Source organism: Marmota flaviventris, chromosome 2, assembly GCF_047511675.1.
Source record: "Marmota flaviventris isolate mMarFla1 chromosome 2, mMarFla1.hap1, whole genome shotgun sequence".
Taxonomy (NCBI): Eukaryota; Metazoa; Chordata; class Mammalia; order Rodentia; family Sciuridae; genus Marmota; species Marmota flaviventris.
Genome location: NC_092499.1, coordinates 119,648,943 through 119,667,091, shown reverse-complemented (window position 1 = coordinate 119,667,091; position 18,149 = coordinate 119,648,943). Strand labels below are relative to the sequence as shown.

Below are 18,149 nucleotides of genomic sequence, written 5' to 3'. Positions count from 1 at the left end.
TGAGGAGAGTGGCATAAATTATTTTTATAAAACCATCTTTGGCCACAGGATTAGTGAAACGTTTTTCAAGGATCAATAACAAGAATAGCTCCAGTCCAAGATCAAACATAATTATTGGGAAGACATCCTTGCAGAAGTATTATTTGTGTAAGGTTTCAGTGGCCTTTGTGCAAGGCTGAGGTTCTGGCAGAGTCTTTTGTTCTCATTATCAGGCATACATGCAGGAGATTCCCTCCTCCCTAGCCTCCTGGCTTTATTTATTGTTATTATTATTTTTGTTAGTGCTTGACAAAAGTGACTCCATTTTTGATTCTATAAACTTTTGGCTGCAACAAAAATCCTTGAATATGTTATTGTTATTTGCATCAGCTTAACTGAAGGATGAATTTGTGGAAGTGGAGTTGGTGGGTCAAAGGGTTTGTACTTTAAAAATGTTGAGAAGTGGGCTGGGGTGTTGCTCCGTGGTAGTGGCCTTACCTTGCATGTTCGAGTTCTTGGGTTTGATCCACAGTGCGCATGTATATACACACACACACACACACACACACACACAAAGGCAGGTATTGTCAAATTCATTTTTTAGGGCTTCAGGGTTTTTGTGGGTTTTTTTTGTATTTTGGTAAAATGTATGTAACATCTACTATCTTAACCATATTTATGTTATTAAGTACATTCACAGTGCTTTGCAACCATCACCACTGTCTACCTCCAGAACTCTTTGCAGCTTGTAAAACTACAACTCTGTACTCATTAAACAATAATTCCACATTCCTCCCTCCCTGCAGTCCCCAGCAATCACCCTTCTGCTTTTTGCCTCTATGATTTTTTTAAAATATTTTTTTTAGTTGTAGATGGACACAAAATATCTTTATTTTTATTCATTTATTTTTATGTGGTGCTGAGGATCCAACTCAGGGCCTCACACCTGCAAGGCAAGTGCTCTACCACTGAGCTCCAGCCCCACTCCCTACCTCTGTGATTTTGATACACTACATTCTTGACATCAAGGGACTCTTACAACATTTATCTTTTTGTGATTGGCTCATTTCACTTGGCATAATGTCTCGAGCTTTACTTTTTTTCTTTTATGGTGCTGGGCTGTGTCCACGCAAGCACGCTACCCCTGATTTTTAAATCAATTTCATCAGCTCTTACAACTCCTCCAGCTTTACTTTTTGAACCAAAATTCACTTTCTGCAGTAGCAAAGATGAATGCCTGGCTTTTTCAACTTAGTAAACTTTTTTTTTTTTTTTAATTTTTTAGACAGGGTCTTGTCACTATGTTGCTCAAACTGGTCTCAAATTCCTGGGCTCAAGTTATCCTGTAGCCTCAGCCTTCCTGTAAGGATGGAACTACATGCCACCATACCTGGCTTATGAGTACCTTTTTTTTAAAACACACTTTGACAGAGTCTAATTGGACATTTCGTCTTTGTCAGTCTGACTAGTGAAAGATTGTACAGGATTTTCATTTTAAGTTATAGTTTTCTTATTATGAGGCCAAACATCTCTTTATATATTTAAAAAATTCATTTATATTTTCCTCCTTCATCAATAATGCATGTCCTTTGTCCATTTTTATTGGATTATTATTTTCTTATAGGGACTCTTCATATTAAGGAAAGTAGCCTTTTATCTGTGTGTCATTCAGGGTGTCACCCAGCAGGAAATAGATGATATGCTTAAAACATTTTTACTAAAGAAAGTTTAATACCAGAATTATTAAATATTAAATTAAACTGTATTAAATTATTAAATAAAAAGTGTAGGCAGGGAACAGGGGGCCTTGTAGGATAGTGCTACTGGCTGAAGCATGCTGACAGGGGATCAGAGGGAAAGGGCTGGGTGGAGAGAAGACACATTGCCATGTCCCTTAGAGCCTCCATTCTATGAATGCAACCAGGCACCCGCGGGCAAGGGGCTGTGGATGAGGTCTCTGCAGTCAGCCTCCTGCAGGAGACAAGAGAGGGATTCCAGAGGGTGAAGTGGAAGCTCACTAGCACACATCCATCATGTGTCTTCTGACTTTGTTTATGATTCCTTGGAATGCAGAAATGATTTATTTTTATATAGTAGAATCAATCTTTTTCTTTTATAGCTTTTGGACTTGTATCAAACTTAGAAAGGCTTTTTCCATTCTCAGATTATTATTTTTTAAATCAATTTCATCAGCTCTTACAATTTCATGTTTCTTCTGTCCCTTTATGGTTTTATTTCCAACATTTCAATCTTTGATCCATTTGAATTTATTTTGGTGTTATGAAGGAGGAGATGGATATCTAACTTTTTTCATTCTATGCTTAATAATATATTTTCCTGTGGATATGAAATGTTGTTATTTATTTACTCATTTATTTCTTGGGCTCAAGCAATCCTCCTGTCTCAGCCTCATGAGTCACTGGGATCACAGGCATGCACCCCTACATCTGGTAATGTTACCTTTTTTTTAAGTTGTAGATGGACAGAATGCCTTTATTTTATTTTTTAAATTTTATGGGGTGCTAAGAATTGAACCCAGTGCCTCACATATGCTAGGCAAGCACTCTGCCACTGAGCCACAACTCCAGCCCAGCACTGTTACCTTTTAATGAGAACTTTTGTGAATGAATGTTTGAATAAATCAGTAGCATTGCAGGAATGGGCACTCACTGCTTTATCATCCACCACACAGCATTGTACCTCATTGTCATCCCTAGGCCCTGCCTTAGGCCCATTCCCAAAGCCTTGCCACATCCCTAGTATCTTCTAGGTCTCCAAAGTGGAGGTGGTATGGGTCTTGGGGCTACCTGACCAAGAGTCCCAGTGGGGGGTGGGGACCAAGGGAACATGCATATCCAAAGCTAGTCCTGGGAGTTCATGTCCAAGCCTGCAGATGTGGAGTGCCCATGCTCTGTGGGTGCTTGTGCATGGGCAAGTGTGGCCAGGTGCATTCATGTGCGTGAGTTTACCAGGTGTGTATTCAGGTGGATCAGCACTCCAACCAGGTATGTATTTGCAGGTGTGCCTGCAATCCTCTGTGCCCTCAGGGCCAAGGGAGTCTGGCTCAAGTGCCTGAGAGTCCTTCTTGCCAAGAGAAGAGAGAAATTTCTCAGTTCCCAGATTAGCTCTTCCTCCCAGGTAGGGGATGTGGAGAGGTAGCGGCCACCTGGGCAACTGGGCAAGAGGGGGAAGCAAGCTTTGCTCCTCTTGCTCTTTTTTTTTTTTTTTTTAAGAAATTTTATAATTTTATTTATTTATTTATTTATTTTTATATGGTGTTGAGGATCGAACCCAGGGACTTGCATGTGCGAGGTGAGCGCTCTACCGCTGAGCCATAACCCCAGCCCCTCCTCCTGCTTCTTAATGATGGTTACACCTGAGGCCTCGGAGACCTGGACCTATTGACACTGCTTCCATGAATGGGGGAACTGAGATCCTGTCCAGAGTTTGGGAGGCCCATGGTGAGAAAAATGAGGTTGGGTGAGATCCAGGCAGATTTTGGCATCAGCCCACATAACAAGGGGCCATGCTGAGCCAGAACCTCCACCATATGCCCCAGGCCACAATGGCCCAGCACAGAGATGGTTTCATCTGTTACCCTACCATGTCCTCTAGGTGGAGACAGTGACTCCCAGAGCCTCTGGTCAGTAGCCCACCTGGTTATCCTGCGGGGTGTGGACTAGAATAGTACAAGAGTTGCCCCTGCCTCTATCTGCCCTCACCCCCACCCCTGTCTCAGAGAGCCCCTAGTCTGACCATGGAGGTGCTGGACCCCCCTGGGATGTGATTGTGCATAAGAGACCAAGGGAGGGAGGGTTGGCAAAGGTGCTGGTGATGCGATAAAAATTGAGTCTCTGAATTGAGTATTGGCAGGATTTTGGTGCGTATCTCCCATCAGCAGTGTGCCCCATGCTCTCTAGAAGCATTTCCAGGGCCCTAACCTCATCCCTATATGCACTGTGAGAGTCAATCCTCTCATCTTTTCTGGGTTAGCCTATGGGTCCCTGACTGTCCCTGGGCTGACTTGGTTATTCATTTAGTAGATCAGTGCTCATGGAGACTCCTCTGGGCAGGCACAGAGATGAACAGGGCCCTGGTCTCTTGCAGGGGCACCCAGCCCAGCTACAGGGAGGCGGTCAGGGATGCCTAGATGGGATGATCCCCTCTGAAAGAGGGGATAGGGGAAGCCATTCCAGGTGGTGGGGACAGGATACACCAAGAGGGAGAGGACTAGAGCATACAGAGGCCCTTCCTTTGAGCAGCACAGGGGTCTCCAGGCTTCCCTGGGGACAGGCAGCAGGGGAGTGATGGCCTGTCCCACTGGGAGGTGAGTTTCCTTCCGCAGCTCCTTCTCACGCGATGGCAGGAAGGGGTTGGGGGCCCATTGTTCCTTGGCACGCTAGCACCCCCTCAGCCATCCCAGCTTTGGGTGGAGGGAGGAGTGGGAGGAAGTTAGCTGAGCCCAGGCCCTGGCAAGACCCCAGTGAGAGGGTGCAGGGTCCTGGGAATGCTGGCTTACATGTATTGTGCCCAATGTGCTTGTAGCTGCACATGCTATTCCTGTGTATGGGTTTAGTCCTGCCCTAGGAAAACCCTTCCCAGCCTTCCTGGTGTACACATGGACACTTGTTGTATGTGTGTGTATCTGTGTGTGTATGCGTGTATGTGTACCTGTGGTATACTCACCTGGCACCTTGCACTTTATACTATCTCATAAGCCTCCCACTGGCCCCATGTGTAGGATTATCATTCCCAGTTGAAAGGTGAGAAAAATCTAGATTCAGAAAGGTTATGCAAGTGGCCCCGGATTCGTGGATTTAGACCAGGATCTGTGAGCTAGCCTCCTGCCTTATCACCTTTCCCTTTCCCAACCCTGGCTGAGGGGTTGAACTCATTTTTAATTACTGGTCCCGGGATGGATTGGGGAGTGCAGAAGTAAAGGGGTGGCCTAGAGAAGCTATCAAGTGTCACCATGTTATCCTTCTAAAACCAGAAACGTCCAATGGCCTGCAGGAGAGTGCAGGTGGTCCCAGGGAAGACAAGAGGCTGCCTTCCTCCTCCATGTAGATGAGGGGCACTGGGCAGGCTCCTTGCCCACAAATGCCCGTTCTATAGCCTGAGAGCTGCCCATCACAGCTGCATTCCAGCAGGGTCTTGGCAGAGGGGTAAACAGACTGCAAGGCTAATTTTGAGCGATAATTCCTGACAGGAGGGAGCTCAGCTCAGGATGTGACCACCTCCAATGACTGCTTCCTCTCAGGGACAAGAACAGTGACAAGGATAAGGTAGAGAAAAAACTCATAGACTGACTCTTTAAAGTACATCAACTCTACTCTAGGAATATCCAGCCTATTTGGTACCCCCACCTACAGGGCACTCACTATTGTTTTCAGACCATTTGCTTTGTCCTTAGATTCTTCTGTCAACCTGAAAACCCTTGCTTGGGAAATAAATTGCTTTAGGAAGAGATGTTCTGGGCAGATCTGGGTGAAGGGCACCCCAGGGACTGGGTTCATATGTATAGGGACCAAGGTAGTCATGGGAGAGAAATCACCCTGAGGGTAAAAGGAGCCAGGCAGGACCATCTGAACCAGGGTTACAATCCCCTTCAGAGAAGGGGTGATCTGGTTTAGAGTAAAGAAAATAAACCTGGTGAGGTGGCACATGCCTGTCTCTGTGGCTCGGGAGGCTAATGCAGGAGGATCCCGAGATCAAAGCCAGCCTCAGCAACTTAGTGAGGCCCTAGCAACTCAATAAGAACCTGTCTGAAAATAAAACATAAAAAGGGCTGGGGATGTGGCTCAGGGGTTTAAATGCCCCTGGGTTCAATCCCTGGTGCAAAAAAAAAAAAAAAAAAGGAAAAGAAAGAAAGAAAAGAATGGTCCTTCCTTGAATTTATCAAAAGACTCAGCTTTAGGGTTACAAGAAGACTAAGAGGAAGGGTGAGCTGCATTTTTTTTTTTTTTTGCCAGGAGTATAAAGAAGTGGGAAGAGGAGAAAAGTGACATGTGTGGCCCTGCTAGCTTTCCTCTATTGTCTTTCCTGGGTTTGGTGTGCTGGGGTCATCTACCAAGGTAGTCAGAGTGTTGTGACTTTTTCAGACCAGGGTGGAAATTATTCCAAGGAGACCCAACCACAGACTGACCTGTGACCCTTGACCTGTATCACCTGGCTCTAAAAGATTACCTGAGGGGCTGGGATTGTGGCTCAGCGGTAGAGCACTTGCCTAGCTCGTACAAGGCCCTGGGTTTGATCCTCAGCACCACATAAAAATAAATAAATAAAATAAAGATATTATGTCCAACTAAAGAATAAATATTAAAAAAAAAGATTACCTGAGCAATCAAACTCCTCTCAAGAAGCTAAATTAAGAGATCTGAAGGAAAGTTCTGGTTGGTGGTAGATGTTTGAGATAAGAGAAATTGACAATCTGAACTGGTCAGGCTAGGAGGTCTAGAAAAGTCCCCTATTTTCCTCTGAGATACAGAAGTGAGATTCTTAGCCCAGCTCCTTTTCTACTATTTTATCTTTGCCAAAAGAATCCCTCCCTAGTACACTGCCCTTGAAAGTTTGCCAGATCCTCACTGGATTTTGTCCAAAGACTTAACCCATTTTGTCCCATCATCCCAGATATAGGACACCTATTAAAAAACTTAAATTTTCCAGGTATGGTGGTACACTTCTGTAACTCCAGAGATTTGGGAGGCTGAGGCAGGAGGATTGCAAGTTCAAGGCCAGCTTGGGCAACTTAGTGAGACTCTGTCTCAAAATAAAACTTAAACAAGGCTGGGGATGCAGCTAAGCGTTAGAGTGCCCATGGGTTCAGTCCTTCCAAAACAAATAAACAAACAAACAAATGGGGAAAAAAGAAATTGAGCAACATATATACCACTTAGAGGCTGGGAATGTGGCTCAAGCGGTAACACTCTCGCCTGGCATGCGTGGGGCGCTGGGTTCGATCCTCATCACCACATAAAAATAAAATAAAGATGTTGTGTCCACCGAAAACTAAAAAATAGATATTAAAAAAAATATACCACTTAGGGTCAATTTGAAACAAATATTATGTTATTAGAATTCTATTATTTTGAGAAAACAGGTGGATGATTAGAGCGTTTGGAAAAAAATATTCTTTATATGTATCACATACAATTATATATATTTGAAAAAATATCAAAAGGGTATATAAACTCTAGATTATGATTTCCAACCTATTTTAGTGTACCTGTGTTAATTTCATTGAAATATTCTCAGAATTAAAAACCTGGGACTTGTGGCTGGGGATATAGCTCAGTTGGTAGAGAGCTTGCTTTGCATGTGCAAGGCCCTGGGTTCAATCCCCAGTACCACCAAAAAAAAAAAAAAAAAAGAGAGAGAGAGAGAAAGAAAGAAAGGAAGAAAAGAAAACCTTGGGACTTAATGGGCTAAATGAGATTGGCAAAACAGGGGTCAATGTTGGTACCCCATCTTCAGATTCAGAGGTGGCTGAAGAGGGGGGTCTGAGTCCGGTGACAGGGAGGGTCTTGCCCAATGTCATCCACACCTGAACTTATGTTTCCTAGTCCTCTGGCTGAGTGCCAGAGGCATGCCACCTGGTCAGCTGATCCTGTTTCATTTCCAAGCTGTGTTGTTCTATGCAGACTGTCCTGGCTTGGGGGCAGGCAGTGAGACACAAGCAGGAAAACTCTGGATGTGGAATAGAGCAGAGTACAGTCCTGAATCCCTCCCCCACCAATTCCAGCTTGTGCCCTCTGAACCTGGAGTCCTTTATCTCCAGAGTGGGTATAGCAGTGCCCATCTCCTGGGTGGATTGAGAATAGCCTGAGATGGTGGAAGGGGCAGGACAGAACTGGCCCAGTCTGCTTGCAGCCTGCTATGGGGACAGCAATGGTAAGCAAGGGAGCAAAGTCTCTGTGTCCAGTTCCTCCTACCTTGGCTCTAGTCAGAGGGGAGCCCTAGGACAGCCAGTTAAAGATTGGCCAGATGTGCGTGAGAAGCCCAGGCCAACCCAGTTCACCAGGAGCCAGATGAGGTACCAGGCCAACCCAGTTCACCAGGAGCCAGATGAGGTAGTGACCATTGAATGACCACTGGGCCATCTCAGGCCTGTCCTGAAACTCCCCAGGGACCTGGGTCTTGGATTGATAAAGTATGGTAATGTTGTTGCTTGTTGAGGGGTCCTTATATGTGCCACCAGGATGCACCAGGGACCCTTCCACCAGTCTAGGGGCTCTGAAGGAGGGAGCCATGTCTGCTTAGACTGGAGCTCCCTGGGCCAGGCCATGTCTCCTCCCTCAGACAAGCAGTCCATTTCTCTTGGGATTCCCAGGGCTGGGTTGCATCTCCCTACTCAGATGGCAGTCTCTGAGCAGAAAAATTTCCTCCTGGTACTGTAGCCCCCAGGCAGGGGTGTGATGATGTCAACAGGGCAATCTGGACAGGTATCAGCATGGTCAAAGCCCTGTAAACCCACTCCTATGTCAACAGCACCTAAGACCTGCACTGTTCGAACTGCCTTCTTACTAAATTTTCAATCTGAGCTATTAATGGCTCCTTTTTTTCTACAGAACGCATCTCTAATACAGTAAGAAAGTAGGCTTCACTTGATAGAGATCCTCTCTGCTGCCCAAGGGGCAGAAAGCTGGGGGTCATGATGGATGGGTGGGCACAGCTATTCTTTCAGTATCCTTTCTACTTATTTCTTGGACTCTTCCAGAAGATTCCACCATCATTTCCTTCCTCTATTTCCCACACTTGAATCCTAGGGTATCCTGGAATCCCTCTGTAGTCATTTGACTCCTTCAAAGGCAAAGCTGTGTCCTCAGAAAGTAAGGGGCATTAAGGGGACTGAGGGTCAGATCAAGTGTGTGTGGTGGGAAGGGGTTCAACTTGCCCCATCTGCAAGCTCTGCCTTCCTGTCTCTGTTTTTCAGAGGGAAAGACCTTGATCACATAGAACACTACAGCCTTTGCATCTTGAAAAGGAAAAAGCAAACTCATTATGCACTTCAATTCTTGGGCTCTTAGGAGAGCAACTAATCCAACTCTCTGCTTTTACTTTGCAGGTGAAATTAGGGAGCTAGAGGGGAGGCAGGGGCTCTGTCTGGCACTGTGGACATGAGCATGGGACACCAGGGACAGTGAGGAGAAGAGGGGAGGCCTGAGCCTTTTTAAATATGTTTTGGCAACATTTTGTTGTATTACTTGCTTTTAAAAATATTTTTAGGAGTTTTAGATTATAGAAAAATGAGTAGAAAGTACAGAGATTTTTCAGATACCTGCTCCTCTGCTCCCTGTTTCCCTGATATTTTATGATTATTTGCAATTTGTGGATACATTGTTATTAACTAAAGTCCATAGTCACTCTTAGTGTTGAATGTTCTATGGGTTCTGACACATGTGATAATCTGTGTCTCAGGTTAAACAGCCTCTGCTCTAAACATCCTCTGTGCTCCTCCTAGTCATTCATCTCTTATCCCAAACTCCTGGAAACCACTGGTATTTTTACTGCTTCCATAGTTTTGCCTTTTCTAGAGTGTCACAGAGTTGGAACCAGACAGCATGGAACCTCTTCAGTTTGGGTTCTTTGACTTAGCAATATACATCAAAAGTTCTTCCATGTCATTCTGTGGCTTTGACAGCTCCTCTCTTTTTATCAAACATACTATTTTACTGTGTTACTTGCCTTTTTGAGGAGAATGTACTGGGGATCGAACTCAGGGGCACTTGACACTGAGCCACATTCCCAGCCCTATTTTGCATATTATTTAGAGACAGGGTCTCACTGAATTGCTTAGCGCCTTGCTTAGCTGAGGCTGGCTTTGAACTTGTGATCCTCCTGTCTCTGTCTCCCAAATCCCGGGATTACATGTGCCACCATGCCTAGCACTGATACTTCCCTTTTTAAAACAGACTGTGGTAAAATATATGTGCAATTTACCATTTTAGGCTTACAATTAGGTGGTGTTAATTAAGTACATCCACGAAGTTGTGCAACCATCACCACCATCTACTTCCAGAACTTTTCGTTATCCCAAACAGAAACTCTTGCGCTCCTTAAACAATATCCCCATTCTTTCCTCCTCTTATCTCCAGTTAACCTCTCCTGTCCTCTCTCTAGGAGTTTAACTATTCCATTTCCTTCATATAAGTGAAATCAGGCAATATTTTCCCTTTTGTGTCTGGCTTTCTTCCAATGTGGTTGAGATTTATCCATGTTGTGCCTGTACTAGAACTTCATTCCTTCCAGTGGTTAAATAGTGTTTCCATGTGTGTGTTTACCATGTTTTGTTTACCCATTCATGTGTTGTTGGACAGCAGGCTGTTTTCACCCTTTGGCTACTGCAAATAATGCTGCTCTGAACATTCATGTACAAGGTTTTGCTTAAACATCTGTTTTCGCCAGCCACGGTGGCACACATCTGTAATACCGGCAGCTTAGGAGGCTGAGGCAGGAGGATGGTGAGTTCAAAGCCAGTCTCTCAGCATCTTAGTGAGGCCCTAAGCAACTCAGCAACCCTATCTCTACATAAAATATAAGAAAGGGCTAGGGATGTGGTTCAGTGCTCAGTGGTAAAGTGCCCTTGGGTTCAATCCCTGGTACCAAAACAACAACAACAACAATACCTTTTTTCAATTCTTTAGGATATATGCTTAGCAGTTGAATTGTTGAATCATATGATTTTTCTATGTTTAACTTTTTCTTCACAGTGGCTGCACCATTTTATATTCCCACTAGCAATGCACCAGGGTTACACTTTCTCCACATACTTGCCAACATTTCTTATTTTCCATTTTTAAAAATTGTAACTATCCTGGGGGACATGAAGTGGTGTCTCACTGTGGTTTTGACTTGCATTTCCAAAGTGACTAATGATGTCAGACATCTTTTCTTGTGTGTATCGGATGTTTGTATATCTTTTTTAGAGAACTGACTTTTCAAGTCTTTTGTCCATTTTTGAATTGGATTTTTTTGTTTCTTTGTGGTTGAGTTGTAGGTGTTCTTTATATATTCTGGGCATTAATTCCTTATCAATATATTTTGTTTTGTTTTGTTTTATTTTGGTACTGGGGATTGAATCCACTGTGCTGTACAACTGAGTCACATCCTCAGCAACCCCCTACCCCTCTTTTTTTTTTTTTTTTTTTGAGATAGGTTCTCAGTAAGTTGCTGAGGCTGGCCTTGAACTCATGATCCTCCTACCTTGGCCTCCCAAGTTTCTAGGATTACAGGTGTGTGCCACTGTGTCCAGTTTAATATGTTTTGCAAACATTTTCTTCCATTCTGTGAATTGTCTTTTCAATCTCTTGATAGTGTCCTTTGATGAGACCTGGGCTTTTTTGCAGGTAACCCAAGCACTACTGGGAGCTTATTCTCCTTGGGTTGTAGATGGATAAATTAAGGCCTCGTAAGAAGTCACATGTTTTACCTCTTGAGAGTGGGATATGAGGAATCCCAGTTCAGGGCTGAATCTCTTCCTTCCTTTTCCCTTCAAGTGTTCAAAGACTTGTGTCACACAAAAATGGAAGGAAGAATGTCCATCAATGACTATGAGGAAATAGACCCAGGCCTGGTGTCAGGACTCAGAAAACGGGACTTGTTGATATATGCTTGACATGGGTAGTACTTGTATGAATTATGTTAAGTCAAAGAAACCAGTCACAGACCACATATTGTATCATTCCATTTATCTGAAGTGTCCAGAGTAGACAAATCTACAGAGACAGAAAGTAGACTAGTGATTTCCCGTGGCTAGTGGGGCAGGAGAGGCATGATGGAGGAGCAGTCACTAAATGCTAAGGAGTATGAGGCTTTTTGTGGGTAATACAATGTTCTAAAATCAGTGGTGGTGATGGTTGTGCAATTCTATAAAGACATGGAAGGAGGTGAATTATATAGTATAAGAATTATATCTTAGTAAAGCTGTTTTTCTTTTTTTCTTAAAAAGAAAAGAAACAAGGGCTAAGGACCCATGAGCACCCCCTCCCCCACCTTGGCATGGTGGTGCTTTCTTCACTTGGAGAAGCGTAACCGTGCCTGGATTTGATCACAGCGGGCATGCTTCATGGTTAGCCCGTAGATGGGGGTCAGGTCCACCTTCACGCCTGGTGGCACACTGAACTCCAGCTGCTGCAGTAGGAAGGCCAGGAAGAGGAAGATCTCCCACTTGGCTGGAATCTCCCCAATGCACCTGCGCTTGCCCAGGCCAAAGAGCATCATCTTCTCACTCACGGTCTTGTTGATGGCCCTGTTGTTGGCAGTGAGGAATCGCTCAGGCTGGAACTCAAAGGGATCCTCCCACAGCTCCCTGCAAGAGTGACAGAGGAGATGGGATTTCTGGGCTAGAGAGGCCCTGGGAGAAAAGTCTTAGGGGAGACTTTTTTGTTTTGGTTCTGAGGATTGAATCCAGGAGTGCTCAAACACTGAGCCGCATCCCCAACCCTTTTTCATATTTTATTTAGAGACAAGGTCTCACTAAATTGCTTAGGGCCTCACTAAGTTGCTGAGGCTGGCTTTGAACTTGTGATCATCCTGCCTCAGCCTCCTGAATTTCTGGGATTACAGGTGTGTGCCACTGCATCTGGCTTGGGAGAGACTTTTGAATAGACTTCTGTTGAGAACACAAATGTTAGAATAGGTTGAAAGCAATGAAAACTTAGTGAGAAAGTGATCAAACTGAACTTTGATGTTTATTTCTTTTTACAAAATTCTCTCTGAAAAGATAAAGATAAAGATAGTGCTTTTTAACAGTAATCTGTTGTTTTTAAAAAATATGCTTTCTCTAAAAGAAATTAAAAGAAGAAAAATGGGTCCATCTCCATCCTACTATAGATATGCCATTAGCAAGAAGAATCAACAGTATGTCCTGTTTTATGCTTATTATTTTGGAGTAATTATTGATAGCACAAATATCAATAGCACCTTTGTATTCAAGAGCATATCACCAGATGTTAAATTATTTGGTCCCCTTCCCAGTAGACTAAAGTGATGTCTGGGGCATTCCCATTAGAATCCCCTGAGGCACCTTCTCCTATCTACCAAAGTAGGTCCTGAAGGATAGGGCATAATCTGCAACAAGCTTCTGGGTCCATTTGTAAGTGCACTGAAGTTTGGAAAACAGGGATCTATGTTTTGTCACATAAAATAGGCTATAAAGCAGCTGAGTGCCCCTGTGCATGCCTATAATCCCAGGGACTGGGAAGGCTGAGGCAGGAGGGTTGTAAGTTCCAGACCAGACTCAGCAACTTAGTGAGACTGTATCAAAAAGAAGGAGGCAGCGCTACAGATGTAGCTCAATGGTAGCATGACCCTTTGTTTAATCCCCAGTACTACAACACTAAAGAAAGAAAGAATAATTATATATATAGCTATATAGCAATTGAGGCTCCTTATTTAACCAGGAAAAACAGCCTTCCTGATTGCTGAACTTGTACACGTTTTTCCATAAGGGATGTGTACTTACGGGTCGTGGTTGACCTGCCACTGGTTTATAAAGACACAGCGATCCTTGGGAATGTAGAAGCCATTTAGTGCTGTGTCCCTCGTTGTGCTGAGGAGGGAAGAAGGATCTGTTAGGCTCAGGGTTTGGAAAGCTGTCTTGCTCTTTCATCCACCCCACCCCAATCTGCTCACTGCAGTCTTCATACTCCATTCTGGGAGGGAGTGTGAGAGTCAGGGACAAGGGGAAATATCCTTCCATTTCCTTGGCTTCTGTTCTCCAACTTCAACACATGCTCACTGAACTATGGAGCCAAGAAGCAGGTGGTCTGGGCCAGCTCTGGGGTATTTCAAGCCTCTTACTCCATGAATAACTAGATCAACATGTGGGCAGAAGTAAATGTTCACTAACTCTTAGGGTCAAGGACTGTAAGTCCTAGAAGACATCAGAGGATACAGCTGTGCCAGGATGTGTCAAAACAGGTTCTGGGAAAGGGGAAGCCCAGGTCAGGATTGACCTTGGGCAAAGATAGGATTCTGGGAGTCTGAGAAATGTGTAGAAATCCTTCCAGGCAGAAGCATAAGAAAAAGCCCAGCATAAGCAAAATTGGAAGCTGCCTGGATCATGTTTGTGAGGGTCGGTGAAGATGACCAGGCTGGAGGAGTGGGCACTTGCAGGAAGGATATATGAGTGGAGGTGAGTGATAGCTGAGGTCAAAAAAGGTGATTTTCTTTTGCAAGCTGCATGGTTGGATCAAGATTAGACTGGGTGAAGACAGACTGGAGGCTGGGGTCCTGGCCAGGAAGAAGAGCCAGGCCACAGCCAGAGCCAGGGAATGAGAAGCTGGGAGGAGGGAACATGGCAGCGACTTGGGGAGGGCAGAGTAGGCAGCTTTACCTATGAGGGATGGTGAAGGGTATAAAGGAAGTGTGTCGGAAGAGCTCCAGGATGAAGGCCTCCATGTAGGGCAAATGGAGTCTGTCAGAGAGCCGGGGCTGCCGCTCCGTGCCAATCACGGTATCTGCAGAACATACAGGATGGACAGAGCTTAGGGGCTGCTCTGACTGCTCTTTGCATCGGTGTCCTCCATTATACTACGTGTCCCTCCATGTGGGGGCTATGTCTATTCAAATGTCTGAGATCTCACAAATCCCCTTCCCCCAATGTCTTCCAGGCACTAGTGGGCCTCACTATATGCCCAGGATTGCATATAGTAGGCACAAAACAGTTATTTGTAAATTGAACAAATGACATGGGATCCCAAGGTTTCTCCCAGTTAGAGGATTGGGGGACACAATGTACCTAACTCCTTCTGGATCTTCTTCTGTATCTCAGGCTTTGTCACAAGGTACATAAGGCTCCAGGAGATGGCTGTTGTCACAGTGTCAAATCCTGGGAAGCACAGAGTGAGGTGAGAAGGAGGAAGGAAGACAAGAACAAGGAGACCACCGTGGACCAAGCATCCACCATGAAGGCAGCAAGCTTTGTTTTCTCTGGCCACAGCTCATGAGTTTCCTGAGGGCAGGGGCTGAGTCTCTTCAAATAAATTTGAGACACAGACTTCATAATTAGCTGCTAGAATTACAGGGGCTTATATTTACAGGTCAGAGAATTTTTATTGTTCAGATGGAGAAGCAGAGGCCCAGAAGAGGAGAGGGACCTGATTGAGTTTCCACTGGGAGTTGGCGTCACAGATTAAGCTCAAACCCTGATCTTAGCCAGGTCTCTGTATCCTGTAACAGTGGAAATGTGTTTGGCAGGTTAGTGGCTGGGCAAGAGTATGGGTGGACAGAGGGCTCTGATGGATGGAGGGGCAGGGGTCTTACCGGCTCCAAAGATGTCATTGACAAGGTTGACAATTTTCTCCTGGGGGATGAGACCACCATTGGCTCTAGAGGCCTTCTCGCTGTGCTTGAACAGGGCGCCTACAATGTCCTGGACACTGTTCTGAGGGGGCACAAGATTAAAGGCACCCTTGACATTTCCAGGGCCAAACGCTGGGCCTTCCCTGCCACACACACCAAGAGGTGTCCTAGGGGCTTGGCAGTCCCCCTGGCCTCCAAGCAGTGGGCTGGGGCTCAGGGCAGGAGCTGGTAGCAGCCCTGATTTGGCTTAAAATGTCATTTCATGCCACTTTGAACCTTTCTTCCAATCACCCCATCTGGTTACTAGATCCCAGGGATCCAGTTTCAAAGGAGGAAGAGGTTGGTGTGAACACAAGGAAGAAAAAATGACATGAAACTGAGGATTAGCCTCTGTTGGTTTCAGGTTCCTACAGACCAAAAGCCTTCTCATGCATAATAATGGCCCCCCACATTACACAGTTCTGCCAGGACCCCATTCAAAGGCCTTTTCTGTCTGGGGCTTTGAGCAGCTGAAGGGAAGATTTAAAAGATGAGGAAAGTGAGGCCCAGAAAGGAGGAGGAGATGGCTCTATATCACTCAGCTTCTCCAGGGAGTCCCAGAACCTTCCTTGTCCTTAGCGGCACATTAACTGAACAGACATCTTGGAGCAGGGTAGGAGGGGCCACACCCTGGTCCTGCAGGTGCCTCGTCACCACCTGCATCCCATACTCACCTTGTCAAAGTCCTGATAGTGCTCCTGGACTGTTTTCTGCAGGAACTGCAGGAATCTCTTGTTGTAGTTCTTGAACCTTTCCAGGGCAGGGTTGGGCAGGTAGCGAAGAATGGGTAAAAAGTCCACAGGATTCCTAGAGGAGGCAGTCTCCACAAATTCATGGGTGTTCTTCACAATATGGAGCATCTCCTCACTGCTCTGAGGGAAGTGCTTCCCAAAGCACATGGCACCAATGACTTTGGCCACTGACAAAACCACCTCGTTGTAGGGGTCAAAGTGCCCAGAGTCTTCCATCAGCTTCTGGAACCTGCCAATTAGGCACTCAACCTCCTTGCTCACGTGCTCCTCCAAGTAGCAGGAGGACACAGAAGTGGGGTCTGAGGCTATGGAGAAACTCTTCAGGGCATCCTGGGCCAGGCGTTTGCGGACAGCCCACACTGGTCCAGAGTCTGGGCTGAAGATTATGCTCTGGCCATCAGTAACAAGGGTGAAGGTGTAGAAGTCTGGCCGGCCCTTGAAGTCATCACCCTGCTTCACTAGGGCCTGCCGGATGGTGTCTAGGCCACTCAGCACCACCACAGGTGTGGTCCCAATGCGGATCTGCAGCACGTCCCCATACTTCTGTCTGAGCTTTGCCAGAGCCACGTGAGGGTTCTTCCCCAGGGTCAGCATGTGCCCTATCAATGGCCAGCCCCAGGGCCCTGGTGGACTCTTTAGGCCTTTGGGGACCCGAGGCCTTGAGGCTCTGACCACCCAGAATACCAGGCAGAAGATGGCAGTAGCCAGGAGCAGCTCTGTGGCTGAGATGGAAAGAGATTGGGATAACACCATCTCTGCTGACTGCTGGGAAAAAGGAAGGAGAGCTAGGCTGAGGAGGGAGGTGAAGTCATTCATTCAGTCATTCATCCTTCAATAAGCACTAATACATGTTTTATGCTTGGGTCTCAGCTGGACACCAGAAAGACTAAGATACATCTATCATAGGTCCTATTCCCCGGGGCTCACTCTTCACACGTCACGGAATCTGAGGGCTGTAAAGGCAGGGCAGGATTTCCAACTGAGCATCTGAATTCCCAGGCTTGGCTCTCTCTACCCCATTCCCCTAGTTTCCAATTCTGAGGCTAAGAATTGTGGAGGAAAGTGACCACTCTAAAACAGGAAAGCCAAGGACAGCCCCCTGGCAGGCCCTGGCACAGGGTGTATGTTGGACATTGTGCCAAAGGGTTCCAGTCAGTGCAGGCTTCCTGCTGATACCCTCTGCATGCCAGGGAACATGGAGCCCCAGCAACACTGAGGATGCCAAGGCCCCAGGATTGATGGCCCTACCCCGATGGCATTCTTTGTATCAAGAAGGATGCCTCCTCCAAGGCTGAGTACCTATTCCCTCATGGTCTTGGAGGCTGAGGTGGGCTACAGCTAGGGCCAGGACTACCCTTGTGCCAGGAGTAGACTTCTTCCCCTTCTCTCTACTCCAAGTGAGGACCCTTGGAGATGGCCTAGTTGAAAGTGCTCATTTAAAAATAGAGAAGCAGAGGTCCAGAACTGAGCAGAAAGGACTAGAACTCAGGCTCCTATACCTACCCAGGGTACCCCATCTCTCCATTTCTACTAGTTCCCAGAATAGATAGTATGGGTCCAGAAAGGTACCTGTAAAGGCAGGTGCTTGAGATCAGCAGAGTTGTGTTTCTAGCACCAGATGAGAGGGCCTTTTATAAATATCACCTTCTGTCAGATTGGTCCGGCTGCTGTCCTGGTCATCTGATATCCAAGTTGGATCACTAAACAAAGTTGGAAGGATCAACCCTTGGCTTTGGGCCATGATCCCTCAGCTCCACCTACTACTCAGGGTCAAGGATAGTGTTTTGGCAATAGGCCTGAAGGGTTTCTGAGTCCCTGAGGATAAATGTCTAGCTCTTCTCCAGGTACAGGGTAGGAGGCTCATTTATTTCATGCACAAGGAGGGTGGTGGAGAAAATTAGGTCTGTGGGTAGTCAAGACTCTTTCCCATGGTGCCCATGAGGTAGGGCCCTGTTGGACACACAGTTCAGGCCAAGCAGGGGCCCATTAAGTTCACTGTTTCTCTCAGAAGAATGCTCCATAGTCCCTTCTAACAACTGTGAAATCAGACAAGGGATGGGTATGTTCCAGTTGTCC

The 18,149-nt window shown here is 45.8% G+C and overlaps 1 protein-coding gene across 3 annotated transcripts; it reads right to left on the bottom strand.

Moving 5' to 3' along the window:
* Window positions 1-11,649: 11,649 nt before the first annotated feature.
* On the bottom strand, window positions 11,650-17,749 carry Cyp1a2 (cytochrome P450 family 1 subfamily A member 2). 3 transcript variants are annotated; one of them, XM_071608464.1, is made up of 7 exons: window positions 17,643-17,749; window positions 15,996-16,838; window positions 15,244-15,364; window positions 14,720-14,809; window positions 14,315-14,438; window positions 13,442-13,528; window positions 11,650-12,286 (listed from the first exon to the last, which is right to left on the bottom strand). In XM_071608464.1, exons 2-7 carry the CDS (start codon window positions 16,824-16,826, stop codon window positions 11,992-11,994), a joined length of 1,548 nt encoding a protein of 515 aa, XP_071464565.1. In that variant the 5' UTR covers window positions 16,827-16,838; window positions 17,643-17,749; the 3' UTR covers window positions 11,650-11,991. The 3 variants fall into 3 exon arrangements, with proteins under 3 accessions (XP_071464565.1, XP_071464566.1, XP_027779484.2); XM_071608465.1 differs by having other exon boundaries at window positions 15,996-16,835; XM_027923683.2 differs by lacking the exon at window positions 17,643-17,749 and having other exon boundaries at window positions 15,996-17,017.
* Window positions 17,750-18,149: the final 400 nt, after the last annotated feature.

Excerpts from the sequence above, each read along its gene's own strand:
- Cyp1a2 (XM_027923683.2), bottom strand. The coding sequence starts at position 16,889 with ATGAATGACTTCACCTCCCTCCTCAGCCTAGCTCTCCTTCCTTTTTCC. Across the intron at positions 14,439-14,719 it reads GAAGATCCAGAAGGAGTTAG|ATACCGTGATTGGCACGGAG; the intron begins GTACATTGTGTC and ends TATGTTCTGCAG. Across the intron at positions 12,287-13,441 it reads TGGCAGGTCAACCACGACCC|GGAGCTGTGGGAGGATCCCT; the intron begins GTAAGTACACAT and ends TCACTCTTGCAG.